The 17,620-nt window shown below is 47.6% G+C and overlaps 1 protein-coding gene across 5 annotated transcripts in view; it reads left to right on the top strand.

Annotated features, from left to right (window-relative positions):
- The window catches only part of Rps6kc1 (ribosomal protein S6 kinase C1), a 135,938-nt gene that overhangs the window by 104,813 nt on the left and 13,505 nt on the right, over positions 1–17,620 (top strand). For all 5 annotated transcript variants that reach the window (XM_050148166.1, XM_050148167.1, XM_050148168.1 and 2 more), the window contains 2 exons: positions 2,835–4,367; positions 4,639–4,728. In XM_050148166.1, coding sequence (XP_050004123.1) covers positions 2,835–4,367; positions 4,639–4,728 — 1,623 coding nt within the window. The remainder of the gene's footprint in view (positions 1–2,834; positions 4,368–4,638; positions 4,729–17,620) is intronic.

Here is a 17,620-nt window from a genome sequence, read left to right as displayed (position 1 = left end):
CTGGGTTTTGTGCCTTCTGCTTTTCTTACTCTTGGGCATCTGCTAAGAATTTTGCAGTAAAGCCATTTGTTGTATCATAGGAAGAGTGCGTGAGTCCTTATACATAATACAATTTGTATTTACAGACATTTTCAACAAAAGCTTCTTAAAAACCTTATAAAGATGTCATATATTTATAGCTCAGTTTAATAACTACTTATTAAATGTGTTTTACATGCTAGGTAGAATTCTTTCCTGCAGCTGTGAAGGTCTTGCTGTCCATGAGAGGAGACAGCGGCAAAATGACAGAGTGCTGCAGTGTGAGAGGGAAGGAGTGGCACATGGCTTAGGGCACGCGCGGCTTGTGCCTGCTGAAGCCGTACGCAGAGGCTGGTAAAACATATTAAATTCTTAGTGTCTTAGTCACTGCTCTGTTGCTGTCAACAGACACCATGACTATGGGCGCTCTTATAAAAGAAAGCAGTTACAGTTTCAGGTTAGTCATTGTCATCATGGTTTAGAGCATGATGTCATGCGTGGTGCTGTAGCTGCAACTGAGAGTTACATCCTGATCCAGCTGGGAGGGGAGGGAGGGAGAGAGGCTGACCGCTGGCCTGCTGGCCTAGTGCGACTTATGATACTTCAAAGCCACCCCCAGTGACACACTTTTTCCAAAAAGGCCATACCTCTTGATCCTTCTAATCCTTTTAAACAGTTCCATTCCCCGATGACTAAGCTTTCAAATTCATACACCTATGAGGGCCATTCTTATTCAAACCACCACATTCCAATTTCTGCTCCCCATAGGCTTGTAGCCATATCATCATGCAAACACGCATTTGGTCTAACTTCAAAAGTCCTGATAGTCTTTCAGGATCTCAACATTGTTTGAAAGTCCCAAGTCTCTTTTGGAATTCATGCAATCTCTTAACTGTAATCCCCTGTAAAGTCAAAATAAAAAAGCAAATCACATACTTCCAAAATAAAATGGTGGTGAATTTATGTCACCATTCCGAAAGGGAGGAAAGGAGGCCCAGTGAGGAAGCCCCATACTAAGACTGAAAACCAGCTGGGCAAACTCCAAACTTGACGTTTCCATAGCTGATGTCAAAGGGCTCTTCAGATCTCCAACTCCTTTCAGCTTTGTTGACTGCAGCACACTTCTGTCTGAGCTGGTTCCACACCTGGTCTGCAGCTCTCCTTGGCAGGTAGTCCACAGCTCTGGCATCTCCAACATCTTAGCCTTTCCAGTAAAATCCAGGCTCCACCTTTACAGCCTCACACAGTGGTTACTGTTGACAAAAGATTGCGGCAGTCAGTTGAAAGTCAGGGTGGACCCTTAAATGTTAGGTGTGTATACAGGGAGCTCGGAAGTCCTGAATGCACTCTACCGAGGACAGGAGACGTGCAGGAGACTGCCCGTGCTGTCCTCAAAGTGGGGGTAGAGAGAAAGAGAGGTGAGGCTTTGGGATTGACACCGGCAGTCACAGCCTGCACTGCTCTCCTTGTGGGGCGCAAGGCAGGGTGGTTTGCAGCTTTCTGAAGTCCTTGAAGGGAACCCTAAGGTAGAAGCTTCCTGAACGGGCTTAATGACTTTATACCTGTGGTCAGTTGCTCATGATTATTTTGATTTAGCTGCCTTGGTATATGATACCCAACTGCAGATGAAAACTGATCTGAAAGTTCACCCTGTTCGTCTAAGTAGGGAGGCTCATTTTAACTCCTTCTTTTTAAGAATTGATGTATGTATTTGTTGTGCGTGTGGACATGCACATTGTGGTGTGCTTGCAGGGAGGGCGGTTGCAGAAGCTGTTCTCTGACTTGGCAGCAGCTGAGCCCACCTGCTTGTCCTGACCCCTTTACTTCCCAGTTTTGGGAGCTGTCTCTGTCCTTACTGAGGGCGCATTTGTAACTCCACCCGTTGAGATGTTGGCTCCAGGGTTAGTGAACTTTTCTTTTGGTATGCTTTTTAAGTATTAAACGTTTAATCCATTTTTGTTTCTGTGATTTTTTTTAAATGTAGATTCTAGTTAGGCAACCTCTCTAATTTTGAGTTTTTAATGCTTAAAATAAGAAGAAATCTATAGTAAGCAACTACCTAGTCAGCATTGTTGGGACATACTGGGTTATTTCATGTCCATTTGATGTCAGTGGGCTCTGGGTCCAGAGCTGTATATGGGAACACACTGCCAGGGTATTCTTTTCTCAGGGGCTCACCTTATGAAGAGTTGCCCAGCTAATTTTCCCCAGTTGTATTTGTTCATACAAAACACATGACATGTACCAGGGGCAGAAGATGGTAAAATAAACATGTCACTTATGAAGGCATAATTATATACCAGCTGTCAGATCCCCTCCAGTTCTGGACTGGGCATCCTCAGAATGGAGTGATGCTGTTGATCGCTATCTACTATAGTGGACAATTCTAAGTAGCAAATTGTCTTTAAAAAAAAGTCTTTAATTGACAAGTTTTTACCTAAGCAGAAGACTAAATAATGTTTAACTTCAAGATTTTAACTTTGTGGGGATTATAACTAATTCCCTTTATAGGAAGAAATAGGTTGTAATTTTTAAAAAGTAATTGGCACCAGGAGATGCACTTGTATTGTACTTGCAGTAGTACTTAGCAGTAGTACTCACAGCAGTACTCGTAGTAGAACTTAGCAGCAGTACTTAGCAGCAGTGAGCTCTAGAGAAGAGTGTCACATTTTATTGCACTAACTTCTCTGACAACACGTTGGATCTTTGATATTAATGAACTTATTTTTGGTTAATTATTAATACTTATCTTTTTTCCTGTGGCTTAAGTATGGACCAGTGTGGATCTTAATTCTTGCTGTTGCACTTGTTCACAGGTGGCAAGCTCTGGTCCCACATCAGTAAATTTCTAAACAGAAGTTCTCAGGAAAGCTTCGACACTAAAGAGACGAAACCGTGCTTGCCGCACCGCGTCTGCCTGCAGCAGCCAAGTGCCAGTCCCCAGGACAGCAGCAGCTTCGAGTCCAGAGGGAGCGACATGGGGGGCATGCTGAAGGTCCTGCCGCTGAAGGCGAGTCTCACCCCGAGTTCTCAAGAGGACAGCAATCAGGAAGACGACGGCCAGGACAGCTCTCCCAAATGGCCTGACTCAGGGTCCAGCTCCGAGGAGGAGTGCACAGCTGGCTACCTGACGCTGTGCAATGAGTATGGGCAGGAAAAGATCGACCTGGGGTCTTTGAATGAGGAGTCTGTCATGCAGCCCGAAGGGAAGAGTGCCGATACCCGGGCTGCTTTGAGTTTCCCAGCACCCCTTGCTGTTGATAGTGTGAGCCCTAGCACTCAGCTCAAGTTCTTCCCTGGTGATGAGGATCCAGGAGCAGCTCGTTCCCCTCAGACGTCCCATTCCCTCACCATGTCGAAAAACAGCCCTATGGAGCTCTTTAGGATCGACAGTAAGGACAGCACGAGCGAACTCCTGGGACTGGAGTTTGGCGAGAAGTTGCACGGTCTGAAGCCAGAACCTCTGAAAGCGCTCTTTACCCTTGCAGATGGAGACAGAGAAAGCAAGGGGGAGACTGAAGCTCAGGACTCCATCAGCAGGGGCTCAGATGACTCTGTCCCGGTCATTTCATTCAAAGAAGCTGCTTTTGAGGATGTCTGTGGTGCTGAGGAAGGAAGGCCCGACCTTCTGGTAAACCTGCCTGGTGAACCGCAGCCAACCAGAGAGGCTACAGCAATGGACCCCACTAAGTTTTCACAGGCCGGTGCAGGCAGGCTGGAAAGTAAACTGATGGAAGCCCCGGATGTTTTATGCCTCAGGCTGAGTTCTGAACCGTGCCACGGCCTGGGGAAAGAAGGCCAAGAGGAACTGAGTGATCCCACTAGGTCCCTGGCCTGTGGTGTGACCCCAAAGCACCACGTTCAGGCAGATCTCGGGGTGTTGTTCACAGCTGCTGTTGATCGCAGTAGCTCAGGAGACCAGTTTCTGTTAACCAGTTCATATCCCGAGTCTGAAGGGCTGGGACAAGTGGAGGCAGTGGTCACTGCACATGACACGGGAGAAAGCCCGGTTCATATCTCTAGTCCACGCTCAGGTGCACACACAGACAGTGCCACAGTGGAGGAAGTGTTACTGTTCACAGAGCAGGTTAAAGAGGAATCACGCTCTCTGTTTCAGAGAGACTCTGAGACCAAGGAGCAAAGTGTGCTAGCCCTGGGAGGAGAGAAGGAAATCCACCAGATTTTTGAGGACCTTGATAAGAAATTAGCAGTGAGCTCCAGGTTCTTCATCCCAGAGGGCTGCATTCAGAGATGGGCAGCTGAAATGGTGGTAGCCCTTGACGCCTTGCACAGGGAGGGGATTGTGTGCCGTGATCTGAACCCAAACAACATCTTATTGAATGATGGAGGTCAGGAACTTGCGCAAATGCATTTCTTTTTATTCGCTGTTGCTTCCAATTAACTGAGTAGGCGTTTTATCTTGTAATTAGTATCTTCATTTCCTGTCTAGAGCTTCATTATCAGTGCGGCAAATTCACCCCCAGTAATAGCTTCTAGTACTTAATGATGCCATTATTCTTAATGATACTGTTTTTAGCTACAAAAGGAGTAATTACAGTTCGCTTCTGCAGAAAATGGAAGAGAAAAATGTTTTGATTTCTCCTGTCGTTTTGTTTTTAGGACACATTCAGCTAACGTATTTTAGCAGGTGGAGTGAGGTTGAAGATTCCTGTGACAGCGATGCCATAGCGAGAATGTACTGTGCCCCAGGTTAGAGCAATCTCCTCAAACGCTTCACTTGAAAAGGTGGCTCGGTGGCTCTTCCTTCTCTGTACAAGTTGTGTTTTGCACTGGCAGTTAACGTATGTGTTGGGTCTGCTCATTCATCCTTCAGTCCTCCAAAGAAGAAATGTAAGAGATTGAGCTGTCTGTGGCCCAGAGGTGTGTGTGTGTGTGTGTGTGTGTGTGTGTGTGTGTGCGTGTGTACATGCACACATGTGCACACTTACTGCCCTCGTTACAAGCATTTGTGTATCTTCGGAAACTCATTGCATTCTTTGAAACGTCTGAAGCAAGACCGTAGGTCCCCTGAGCCTCTTCACATGGGTGAGCTTTATTAAGTTTTCTTAAGATGTCAGTGAAATTCCCAAGGCTAACAGTGGATAAAATGAGTTCTTTTGATGCAGTATGCCTTCAGGGATGAACTGTCCTGGAAGCTGAGAACATGTTTTAAGACATTCTATATTTGAGACCATAATAAACACGCTCCCCTACTTTAAAAGGGCCCATGTACTTGACTGAAGTCTCTCTTGCCCTTCCTGCCTGCTCTTTATTTTTGAACACTACAGATATATTGCTGTGGCCATTAGGGCCTCTGGAGGCAGCCATAGCTGAGCTTATAGATTGGATTTGAGTTACTCTCTTGTCAGAGCAAGCGGGCCCTGTCCAAGTCCACAGCTTCCTCTCCTGTCCCAAACACGCATCTCTCGAGGAGGAGTTTAGTCATTACCCGCCGGCTGGCCGCCAAGTGTCGCAAATCCTCAGACTTCGTACCCAAACAGCTGCTCGGGAACTGACGCTGTTGTAGTTTCTGGAGTCAGGAGGAATGTAGTGAAATCCCTTGACCCCGAGTTCATAGTCACCGGGTCCTAATTTGGTGCCCGCTAGCACGAGCATGTTTATTAATTACACTGGATTCTGGGCGTGTTAGAACCACCTTAGGAAGGGAGGCCCTGTGAGTGCAGTGTGCCCCATGCCGAAGTGGGGTCCAGTGCTGTGTGTTAGAGCTGAACGCTGTGGTGTTCCTGTTCCGGACGCTGTTGCTGCCTGCGCAGCTGGGGCTTCCCTTCCGAAAAGTGGCTGTTGGGCTATTTTGCCACTCGAGCACATCAAGGCCAGCTCACTTTAGCATCTGAGATATGTCGGGATGAAACTATTCCGTATACACTCTTGGTCTCAGGTACTGACTGCCTGTGTTTACCCGTTTCCAAGCCCTAACTTCGTCTCTCCGGGAGTGCCACTCCTCAATTTGGCCAGCAGGTGGCAGTGCATCATTAACGGATTCTTCTCTGCAGTCCTCTTCCAGGCTGTTGTCCTTCACAGTGTTTGGGGGGAAAATCCAGCCAAACTGTAGTCCAAACAGAGGCTTTGTTGTAATTGTTTGCATGAAAGAATTGCACCTTCCAGCTGCTTAGCTGCTCAGTGCACGAGCAGCAGGGGAGTCCCTCCAGCCCTTGGACAGATCAATGTTACAACAAGGAGAAACAGACCGGGAGCGGCCTTACCAAAGAGTGGTTCTGTCCTTCCCGCTAACACAACCTCAAGCCCCGAGAGGCAGGCGAGTGAGGTGCAGAGCCCACTTAGAGCCACCCAGCAGTGCTGCTTGTGAGCAGATCGGCTTCCTTCTCACCGGGAGGGAGCAGTGGTAGTGGGCCAGTGTTTCAGTGCGTGCTGACCGTCCAGCAGGAAGTAAAGGTCAGAGGGCAAGGAGGAGCTTTGCCTGCTCTCTGCTTATACAGCTCACCTGCTCCTCCCCGTCCCGGGATCCTTAGCACCTGTTTGTCCGAAAACCATCACCCACTTGCCTGTGCTTTATCTCATCAGCGTATCCTTTTATCTTGTGGATTGTGCCTTGATATTTTGAGAAAATTTTCCAGTAACAGATTCGATTTACATGGACAGAAACTTGAGCAAATGCCAGACTAGCAGGGGGGCCATTATTCTGTTCTATAAATAAGTTTAGACCAGAAAACACTCACAGAAACCTGGGAATCAACATGTTTTGGTCTAATTGAGGGGAAAAGCAAGATAGATAAATTTTGAAATGCAAATGATCACCTTCTGTTATTTAAGAATTTCTTCTGCCAACTTTGTGATCTTAGATTTAAAGTCACAGCCCTCCAGCCACGCGCACCACTGAGGCAGTTCAGGGCTCGCAAGTTTTCTCAATAAAACTAAGAACTTAAAAAATAAATTGCCCTCTTATGTTAAAGAAAACAGATCCAACAACACAAAGACAAAAACCGCGGAGCTGTCTCTGTCTCTGAAAACGCTGGCCCTTAAATGGCTGCAGCTGCGCTCCATCAGGAGGGTCTTGAGAATACGAATTCATGCACCAGACCCAGCCCTGTGTTCAGAGGCGTCTTGCTCCTTCGGGTATCCAGCAAGGTCTTACTAAACAGACACCACTTATGGCAAATGATTCCTTTCGTGCCAGGGCAGAAAGAGAAGAAAGCAAAGCAGTGGCGTGCCAGGTAGACAGGGCCGCAGCACGGTCCCCCTCCAGCCATCCCCTCCTTCAGGAGCTCCTGGGAGCACCGGGAGAGAAACCAGGGTGCTGCACACCTCTCTGCAGACCGCTTGGTTTACCAACTCTGGTTTTATTTCTAATGCTACAGAAACCACAACTTCTCTAAGCTTTTGGCCCAAGGATTTGAAACATTTCTTCACTTGGTAGCACAGAATAATTTTTGTTACGGCATTTTTAGTGTAATAGGAAAATCAAATACGATGTTACGAGCTGCAGCTAGTGTTTTCTTAGCAGTCTCGACTCTCACCATCAGAGGCAGCAGGATATAGAAGGTACACTCTTACCCCGTGAGATAGAAAGGCTGGTTGAAAACTGAGTGTGTGGGTCACTAAGCTCATGTCCTCCCCACGTTCCCGTTGTCCCCTCTGACAGGTCCCTGTGCGACCCGCACTCTTATTTTCTACCCCATTAGGAGGCTTTAGGTTTTTATTTATTTATTTGAGACAGGGTTTCTATGCAGCTTTGGAGCCCATCCTGGAACTCTTGCAGACCAGGCTGACCTAAAACTCACAGAGATCTGCCTGCTTCTGCCGAGTGCTAGGATTAAATGTGGGTGCCACCACCGCCTGGCTGTGAGGCTTTAATTTTAAGTACTTGAAATCTACATTGATATTTCTTGCAGAATCCTTATGGTCCTGGAGAATGTCTAGTGAGCGTGTGCATGGGTTTAAGAAGCCCCACCGTGTTTTTCACTGCAGCCCCTCTCCTCGCTCCCAGATGTCACATGACAGCTTCGCTTCCTTGTCAGGCGATTTCACACTTGAGGACAGCTCACAGCTGACAGCAAAAAGTGGAACACACAGAAGTCACGCTGCAAAGCGACTGCAGACTTCAGTGTAGAGCATGACAGTCACGTGCTTCCTTCCCACGCTCCCCCAGCCCCCTGCAGTTAGTCCAGGAATATATTCGGGGGAGGAGTCCCTTTGACCTTCTCTATGATATGTTTCTCTGCTATCTCTTTCTTGCCAAGTGTGGTACTCAGCAGCATAGCCAGGTGTTTGATAGGAGAATCAGCCCAGGGAAGGTGTGAAAGTATGGAGACCACCAGATACCTGTGGTGTAGCTTCAGGTCATGCTTGTGATGTAGGTTCAGGTGCCCTGAGCATCACTGGTCCCAGATTTGGAGACCACCAGATGCCTGTGGTGTCACTGAGCATCGCTGGTCCCAGATGTGGATACCACCGGATGCCTGAGGTGTAGATTTGGTGCCACTGAGCATCGCTGGTCCCAGAGCCAGCGTTCACTAGCTACATGACCTTGGACAGGTTATCTAGGACCTTCAGCACTCAAGAGTAGTAGTAAGTAGATTTGTTGATAGGAATGAATCACCTGTGTCAGTCACATGACACCCTCCTGTCTTACACAAAATTCAGTTAGAGTTCAAGCTCATCTAGTGTGAAAACCCACCTACCAGCAGAGTTAAAAGAATTATTTTGCTTGGAAGACTTTTAAAGTATATATTTTTACGTTTTTAAAAAAGTGTATATTTTTTGCTTACCTGCAGGGTCTTTGTATAAACTATTTACAGTGGAAATGAGAGCTTCATTGAAAACATTTTCATTTAGAGGAAGAAGCCAGACACTTTTGAATGCATGATTCTCAGCAGCAATCACAATTATTTAAAGAAGTGAGGTTTATTTAACTGTAAGGGTCCTAGAGTGACTTTAGCAGACAGGGACAAGGCAACAACTAAAGCTGTCTATTCAGAAGTAGTGAGGACATAGGCAGGGAATGTGATTGTGGTCCCGGAGGCTTTCTTCCTCTGCTGAAGAGAGTAACGGAAGGCAAGGCTGAGTTGTGGCTAAGGTGTGCTGAGCTGAGATGCAACACTTGATCAGTAGGTCCTGGCACGTGGATGTTTTGTACTTTTCTGGACAGCTCAGCAGGTGTCTTCCATCCTTTGCCTTGAGTTCTCGCTGTGAAGCCAGGCTGTTCTTCCAAGGAGAGGAAAGAGTGGGAATTTCTCGCTCATTCTTCACCGTATGCCGGAGCGAAAGGGGCTCAGGTCAGAAGTTGTTTCTGTCCAGGTGAAGAAGCCCATCTGCTGCCACAGAGAGGACAGAGTGAGCGCAGGCGGGCTTGAGGCTCTGCTGCCACGGAGAGAGTGAGCGCAGGTGGGCTTGAGGCTCTGCTGTCATGGAGAGAGTGAGCGCAGGTGGGCTTGAGGCTCTGCTGCCCTGGGATCCTCCCAGACCCCAAGAGGACCCCAGTGCCTCACATGTACCCAGACTTGGTCTGTCACCCTCATATGGGGCCATGGTGACTGGGCACCGAAGAGCTCAGCTCCTGCCATTGGTGGCCCAGTGCTGGACACATGTGCGTGTCATAAGAAACATGTCAGCTGTCAGAATTAGGAAATGTGTCCGGGTGGCCAATTGATAGTGTTCACTCAGCAGTGGTGAGACACGCTGCCTGCTTCTAGACACTGCCAGACACAGCCCGGCATTCTGTGGGGAGGGTGGCTTTAGTCTGCTTTCTGTGGCTGCAATTGAGAAAGTCAATACACAGAAAAAAGGTGTATTTTGGCTTTTAGTTTTGGAGGTTCTAGCTTAGGCTTAGTTGACACTGTTTCTGTACATCACGACATAAGTGTGTGGGGCAGAAACTTCCCTCACGGTTGGATCCTACAATTCTCAAGGACACATCCTCAGTGACCTAGACTCCCACCAGGTTTAGCTCTTCCAAGTTCCTTGGCCTCCTGCAGTGCCAAGCCAGGAACCAGCCCTTCAGCACGCAGACTCTGGGGAGTCTGATATCCAGATTTGGACCATTAAGAGGTTGATTTAACCTGGGATCTGATGCATGCGTTGTTTTCAGAGGTGAGGTCCTGGGAAGCAGAAGCTGCGGAGTAAAGCTTCTGACCTTGGTGCTGTGGTTGGTGTGACTGGCCGCAGCATCGTGCTGCTGTAAAGAAAAAGGGGGCTTTCGTTTGCCTCTGATATTTAGCAGAGAAGATAGAACGCTGAATCTTGGAGTGTGTGTGTACATGCGTGTGTATGTGCATGTACACATGTGTGTGTGTGCATGTATCCATGGGTGTGTGTGCATGTGGAGACTAGAGGTCTGCTGTGCCCTCTATTGCTCCCCACATTATTTCCGGAACTTGCCTTAGGCTGGATTGCCTGGCTAGGGAGCCCGTGGGTGTCTTCCTGTTTCTGTCCCCTGCTGTTCCCAGCATGTCTGACTTTTAGTGGGTTTGTAGTTTTGAACTGAGGTCTTCATATCTGTGCAGCAAGCTCTGTACCCACGGACCAGCCTTGCTGGCCTAGAGTGCTGAATCTTAGCCATTGAGTTCTTCAGCCTTTGAGCAGCTACTTTCATTGAAACTATTATTTTTCTTTCCTATACAGCCTTGTTCATCTCAGTCTCCACGCCCACATCGAAGGCTTATTCCTTCCAAGTAGTTCTTCATAAATACTCCATTCAGATAATGTTGGAAATGCTAAGGTTTTCAAAAGTTAATGGCGGCAAGGAGGCGGGGCTGCAGAAGCTCCGCTTACAGCAGAGTGTGCCGCCCTTGGCTGACTAGCCCTGCCCAGAGCAGCGAGGAGAAAGCAGTGCCTGTCACTCTGCTTCTCTCAGCCTTCTCTCCGTCACTTGTGATGGCTTTGGTCGGGGAGCACGGTGACGCCCGATGGCCGTTCAGAGTGGATGCTGGGAGATCGTCAGTGGAGAAGGGAGCATGCCATTGGTTTCTCCCGTTAGGAATGTGGGCTGAGGGAGGAAGCAAGACTGTGTAGCGCTAGGAATTATCATAATCAGTCACCCAGAAGCCACATGGCACTTAATCGCTCCTTATTTCATTTCCCAAGAAAATGACTTGTACTGATACCTATAAACTCCTTAAAGAAGTAATTTTTTGCCCCAGAGTGCTGAATCAAGCAAGATCAAAAAGTATTTTGATTCAAGTAGTGTGGATAATTCAGGAAAGTTTAGGACATGGTTGCCAGTCAAGTGGGAGAAGCCTAGCCTGAGCCAGCTAGTGAGGCCTTGGTCCTATCCTGCTTGCCACCCCACAGGAGCCCCTGGGGGCGGGGGGGGGCAGAAACCTGACTCCAGCTGAATTAGGAGAGGAGGCAGGAAGGGGCTGGAGTCCCCAGGTGAGTTCAGAGAGGGCTGTGTGAGGTGGAGGAGGGCTGCGCCCTGGTCCCTGGGAGGAAAGAGGGAGGCACGGCCACAGTCTTGGTGGATAACACTCACAGGTTAGAGCCCTGTGACTCTGGGGACACCTGAACGTTTCAGACTGTTCTTATGCCCTGTGTGCCAGATGTGCCTTGCGCACAAGCAACGGAGCAGTGCTGGAGAGCTTGGGAAACACAGCTTCTGGAATATGACAGGAGCGAAATGTTCCTTTCACGGTATGGGGGGTGGGGGAGGTGGATGTGCCTGCCTGCCTGCCTGTCTGTCTGTCTGCCTGCCTGCCTGCCTGCCTGCCTGTCTGTCTGCAGATTAAGATCTGCGGTTGTGATCACTTAGGTAGGCTAGCCTCAACTGACCAGATGAATTACCGTTGACCCTGGGGTCCCTGTGAATAGCTGCTGAGCTGTGGTAATTTAGTTTATAGGTATGAGAGGGACCACCCAAAGCTGGAATGAAATGTGACATTGAAGACTGGGGTAGAGGGTGCAGCTCAGGGTGCTCCTAGGCAGACCCATTTCAGTGCAACAAGGCCCAGGGTGCTCCTAGGCAGACCCATTTCAGTGCAACAAGGCCCAGGGTGCTCCTAGGCAGACCCATTTCAGTGCAGCCAAGCTTTACTCTTACTGCTCTGCCTGCATTTGTAAGTTTTTGTCTTAGTTGTGAGAACTTAAAAAGTTTGGCTCTAAACTGGACCTGTTAGCCCCAGTGGCCCCGCTGCGTGGGAGGTAGAGATGGGAGGGTCTTGAGTTCATGATCAGCTAGACTTGGGTAAGGCTCTGTCTTAACCCTTGACTCCCAACGAAAATATTTTCCTGTATCTAGAGTAGTACCCCAAACTTAGATAAAACCCTAAACAAAACACTGGGAGCCATGGTCCCCAGAGAGCCAGTCTGCTAGCCACAGCTTTCTCAGCTCCAGGGGCTGGGTCCTCACACTGGGCGGGGCCAGGAAACCTGGACTTCTCCTTCTTTCTGCCTGGTGTTGGCCAGCCTTTTCCTGTCAGAGACCCGTGTGCTCTGCGAGGGAGCTTTAGGTAGTGTCCCTCCGCTCCCCAGTTGAAGCCACTATCAACTAGCTCACAGTCCTGTAGTTAGCAATTGCTTCACTCCATTTCCTACGGCTCTAACCTATGTCCCACCTGCCATTAAACTTCGTAGTCGACATAGGGTAAAATTGCGGAGGACTTGAGATAGATCACGGCACTTAAAACAAACATGCTTGGATATTTGTGGTACTTTGAATGCCACGAATGAACAGTGCTATAGGATGCAATTGGAATATGTATTCAACAAACATTTATTAAATGCCTCCTGTGTCCCAGGAACTATGCCTGGGAGTCAGAAATAAAGACATAATTGGTATAATATTGACAGTCACTTTTGAAGTTCTATCAAAGGAAACTGCTCCAACAGAGGACATAGACAATTGACCAACTAGGCTGTTAATAGATCTTCATAGGCAACTGGTCGTATTTCTAGAATGAAAATGCACTGAGATAACTCAAGACACGCTTCGCTGACCTCTTCCTACGGCCGAGTCCTTACAAGGTTGCACACAAAAATGCTTCCTTGCGTCTTTCCCTCTGCTCTTTGGTCGTCAGCTGTAGTGGAAGACTAATGCTTCGCCCCTGCATAGAAAATCTTTACACACAGCCGGAGCTGCGAGAGAAATTGACTAGGATTTTGTAATTCTAGTCCCTTTCAATTAGCAGCAGATGCTGCGGGGAGAGCTTGTCTGTGTGGGAGCGTGGGACTAATGCTTCCCAGCGCTAGCTGAGGGATGCTGCCGCAGGAGAGGATGCTCGCTCCCTTGGTTCACATGTCACTAGTGACAGATGGCTTGATTAACCACCTTTCTTTACTATCCAAGCGCACTGCTTATGCCCGGCTCTCTTGTTAGAACTTAACGAAATCCTGACTATTTTAAATTTTACAACATACTTAAAAATCTTAGAAGAATTTAGATATGCGAGTTTCCCTCTGCCCCACTGTTATAAGTGTGTGCACAGTGCTTAATATTAAGTTAATGAAATTTTGCCTTTATTTTTATATTGTTTCTCGCGGATCCTAAAAGATAATGTGTTTTTCTTGGTTGTTTTTCCAAGAGGGAGTTTTAGGACCCCAAAGACTACCCAGTTGTTTGGGGCTGTGGAGATGATGGTTCAGTTGGGATGTTCCTGCTGCACAGACTTGAGTTTGGCCTGCCAGCACCCACATAAAAAGCTGGGTGCAGTGGAACATTTCTGTCACCCTACCACTGGGTGTGGGAAGAGACAGGTGGGTTCCTGGAGAGCACTGGCCACCCAGGCTGGCCAAGCTGACCCAACTATCCATCTTGGGTATGTTGAGGATCTGTCTCAGAAAGTAAGTGGAGTCAATTTTGGCATGTACACACATGCACACATGGAAAGTCAGACCCTTAGATTGTGTAGTCAGCACTGGTATGCACACACTCGTCACACACACCAAGTCAGACACTTAGATAGTTTTTGTTTTTGACAATTTGCAAAAAAGAGCATCCTTTAGCATCAGACAGCTATATTCTCCCTTTCCCAGAGAGTATCCTGTAGTATCAGACAGCTGTATTCTCCCTTTCCCAGAGAGTACACTGTCGTTGAGTGCAGTGTGTGAGCCTGTGGCTTTAAAATTGACCCATCTGTCTGATAGATGCTTGTGACATTACCTGTGAGACGTTGTTTGATGTGTGAATGTTGGTTTAATGGAAATATCATTTAAAAAGTTCACTTGCCACGACTTCTGCTTTTTTTTTTATTATATATATCAAGTTTTGTTTTTACCCCGGGAAAGAAAAGAAGTAAAGTCTCTAAGAATTGTACATATTTTTAAGAGTGTGGCTAAGAACAATCTAGCATATTCATATATCTATAGATATCTGACCCTTCTCCATGCCCTTGGTTGTTGTGGTGCTGTGTGAGTGTTTGGTTTTTGAGACAGTCTCATACTGTAGGCCAAGACGACTTGGAACTCACTGTGTAGCCTAGACTTGCTTCAAACCTGCGAATCATCCTGCTTCGAACTACTAAGGGTTGGAATTATAGGTTGAGCTGCCATGCCTCGATCTAGGAGGCATATTTAAGTAATTATCCTAAAGTAGAGTTTTTCAACATGTAAAATTCTCTTAAGAAAATTTAAATTTACTGATTTCCTGCCATCTTAGAGAAAGCTGGTGAGCAGAGCATGTGCTGGGAGAGGCTATGAAATGCTCCCTTGAAGGCAGTTTACCATCTTTTAAGAGCAAGGCGAATCTGAATTTGGGGTGTTGGAGGGTCACAACTGCTTGAAACGCACAGTGGCCGCATCTGTGTGAAGCGTTGTCGGAAGGTGGCTTTCATTCAAAGCCTGAGTGAGGGTAACCTGATTTTCTTGTTTTCTCGGTTTTCAAGTATGGCTCCCAGCAGAGTTTTAGCTGTCTTTGGTTTTATTTTTGACTTGAGCTTTTGCTAAACTGAGTTCAGACTGCGTAGCCTGGAGTCACAGGCCTGGTCCTGTAGGTGTGTAGGTGGTACTGACTCTGCGTGTTGGGCTGGCAGCTCTGTCCCCAGTGTCTGCACATTTCCTCAGGCCTGCGAATGTGCACTGGGCTTGGCCTCTGTGCCGCTGCGCTGTGGCTGGAGACCAGTTCTTTTTAGGGGTGGGTGGGGGCAGGGTCTCCCAAACCTTGGTAAGAGCAGCCAATGCTCTTAACCACTGAACCATCTCTCCAGCTCTAGGGTCTCTCTTTGTAAACAGACTGGTGCTCCTCGGCTTGAGCTTCTGAGTTCTGGAATCATAGGCCTGCCACTACCACGGGCTCAGAAGTATGTCCACACTTTCCGCTTCTGTTCCTTTATGTCTCAGGAGCTGCTCACTGTATACACCTCTGGACTCAGGTCAAACAGTCATTTTGGGCTGGGAGAAGGCTAATTTGTTTTTCTGACCTCAGGCAAGTTTTATTTATTAAAATGCAAATGAAATGCCACCACAGCTAAGCAGCTCTGTTCCGTGTTTCAGCCTTGGGTGGTCACATTGCTGAGACCATGTCTTAGTCAGGGTTTCTTTTGCTGTGAAGAGACTCCATGACCATGGCAACTCTCATACAGAGAACGTTTAATTGGGGTGGCTTGCTTATAGTTTCAGAGGCCAATCCGTTATCATCATGATGAGGAACATGGCGGAGTGCAGGCGGACATGGCTCTGGAGCTGGGGGTGCTTACTACATCTTGCAGGCAACAGGAAGTTGGCTGACAGTTACACTGATTGAACTTTGAACAAAAAAAAAGATCTCAAAGTCCGCCCCCACGGTGACACACTTCCTCCAACAAGGCCACACCTCCTAATAGTGCCACTCCCTTTGGGGGGCATTTTTTTAAAAACCACTACAGACCATATTATTTTTCTGAAAACTATCCTGACTTGTTGAGAGTTCTGGATACAGTCAGCACTAGTAAGACAAGGGGGCATCTCGCTCCTGGTCCTGTAGTCTTTGCTGTTCTATCCATGTTTGTACCCCAGGGAATGTGATGCTTGGATCTTTAGTAGGAATTAAGATTCTATACTGAAGGTATGAACTAGAATGGGTTGTACTAAATGAAATTCTAGAGTTTATTAACTGTTTGGACATGCTAGATGCTGTCATCATTTTTTTTTTTCCTGAAGAGCTGAAATATAATCCCAGCCGCTCTGTCTTCACACTGTGAGATGTGCACCTTCATTGCCCAGGCCACCAGTGAGTTCTGAGGGGAGGAGGGAGGGCGCTCGTGGGCAGAGAGCTAATGGAGGGGAGGAACTATGAGAACAGCTCCTGAGCACTGTAGAAAGCTCGTTTCTGGAAGATGTGGAATTAATGTCACTAGAGGTGGAAGGGGTGGAAGAAACCGGGTTCCTCATCTTAGAGCTGCGCTCGGTCTCAGAGCCAGAGCCCCGTCCTTTGTCTCCATGACGCACGGACAAAGCCTCTGATTCTTAGGGACCACTGTCCTGTCATGTTTTTGTGGGAAGTTAGTTTTTGCTGGTCATTTTGCTCAGTGCTGGGAGACCACTGTACTTGTGGCAAACAAGGACATCACCCAGCCTAGAAGTTGCAGAGAAAGGATGGAGTGGTGGTGTGGGGGCACATGGGAAGTCAACCCTTTGGGGTGTCTAATAAAGCCATTTTGAAGTCGTTAGGATGGCCTTCAACATGCTTCAGAGGATTTTCAAATGGACTTAGGTCTAAAAGGTGTCCTGGCTTCCCTGTCACCTGCACTTAAAATTTGCTCCAGCTTTCTGTGGCATTTCCTTAATTCTCTACATTAGAACCTTGGTTAGTCTTGTGTTGGGGTCTGGGAGAGTGCTGCAGTGTGGAGGTCTTGGATCCAGTGCTGCTCTCATGGGAGCCCCTGGCTGATAGGCCAGTCTTCCATCTCATCCGGGAGTGCTGGGGTTGTGGGCATCAGCCACCACATCCGGCTTTCCTCTTACCTGCTGAGCCATCTGAGCGGGCCCCCATTCTGTTCTTGCAGTGAATGTATGAACTGTCGTCTTGTAGCTGTCTGTGAAGTCACTGCCCTTGCTTTGTGCTAGAGTTTTAATATTTTTAAGATTTTGCAAGAAAAGCAGTTTTAGAGCGGTGGGTTTGACAACCACAAAAACCTCAGTTTCTTTTTAGCAGTGTAACTCCATTTTATATCTTAAAATCTTAATCTGGGAATAATTGTTTTTCAAGGGTATTAAAAAGGCCACCAACGTCATTCATTCTGATAATTAGGAGACATACTTTGTTTTAAGCCCTTGAAACAGGAGTTCAGTGAGAACTTAGTTCGCTTGTTCTAACATTTGAGCCTCCAGCTGTTAGAAAGTCCTTCTTTGTATCTTACCTATGTGCAGAACTCTTTGTTGTAGATTAGAGTCACCTAGGAAACTAGGCACAGTGGCTCACGATGCCAATGCCACATCAATCAGCCCCTGCTTGATGCAAAGTCATTTTCGAGTGTTGCAAGCTGCACACAGTGGTCCTCATGCAGCAGCCCCTCTGGTCAGAAGCCCAAACAATGCAGTGGCCTTTATATTCTTGCCCACAGGTTCTCAGGTGGCCGGCAGTCCCTTTAGGCCCCTTACGATCTGAATCTGGAATGTTCTCTGAGGCTGTGCTAAGGTGTGGTTGCTAGCTGCTGGGCTGTGGGGAAGCAGCTGGGTTGGATGATCTTGCCAGTGAGTGACCCGCCGATGGGTGCTG

This window comes from Alexandromys fortis, unplaced genomic scaffold (assembly GCF_014885135.2).
Source record: "Alexandromys fortis isolate MF-2015 unplaced genomic scaffold, M_Fortis_MF-2015_v1.1 scaffold_62, whole genome shotgun sequence".
Lineage (NCBI taxonomy): Eukaryota > Metazoa > Chordata > Mammalia > Rodentia > Cricetidae > Alexandromys > Alexandromys fortis.
This window is presented reverse-complemented; position numbering and strand designations above follow the sequence as displayed.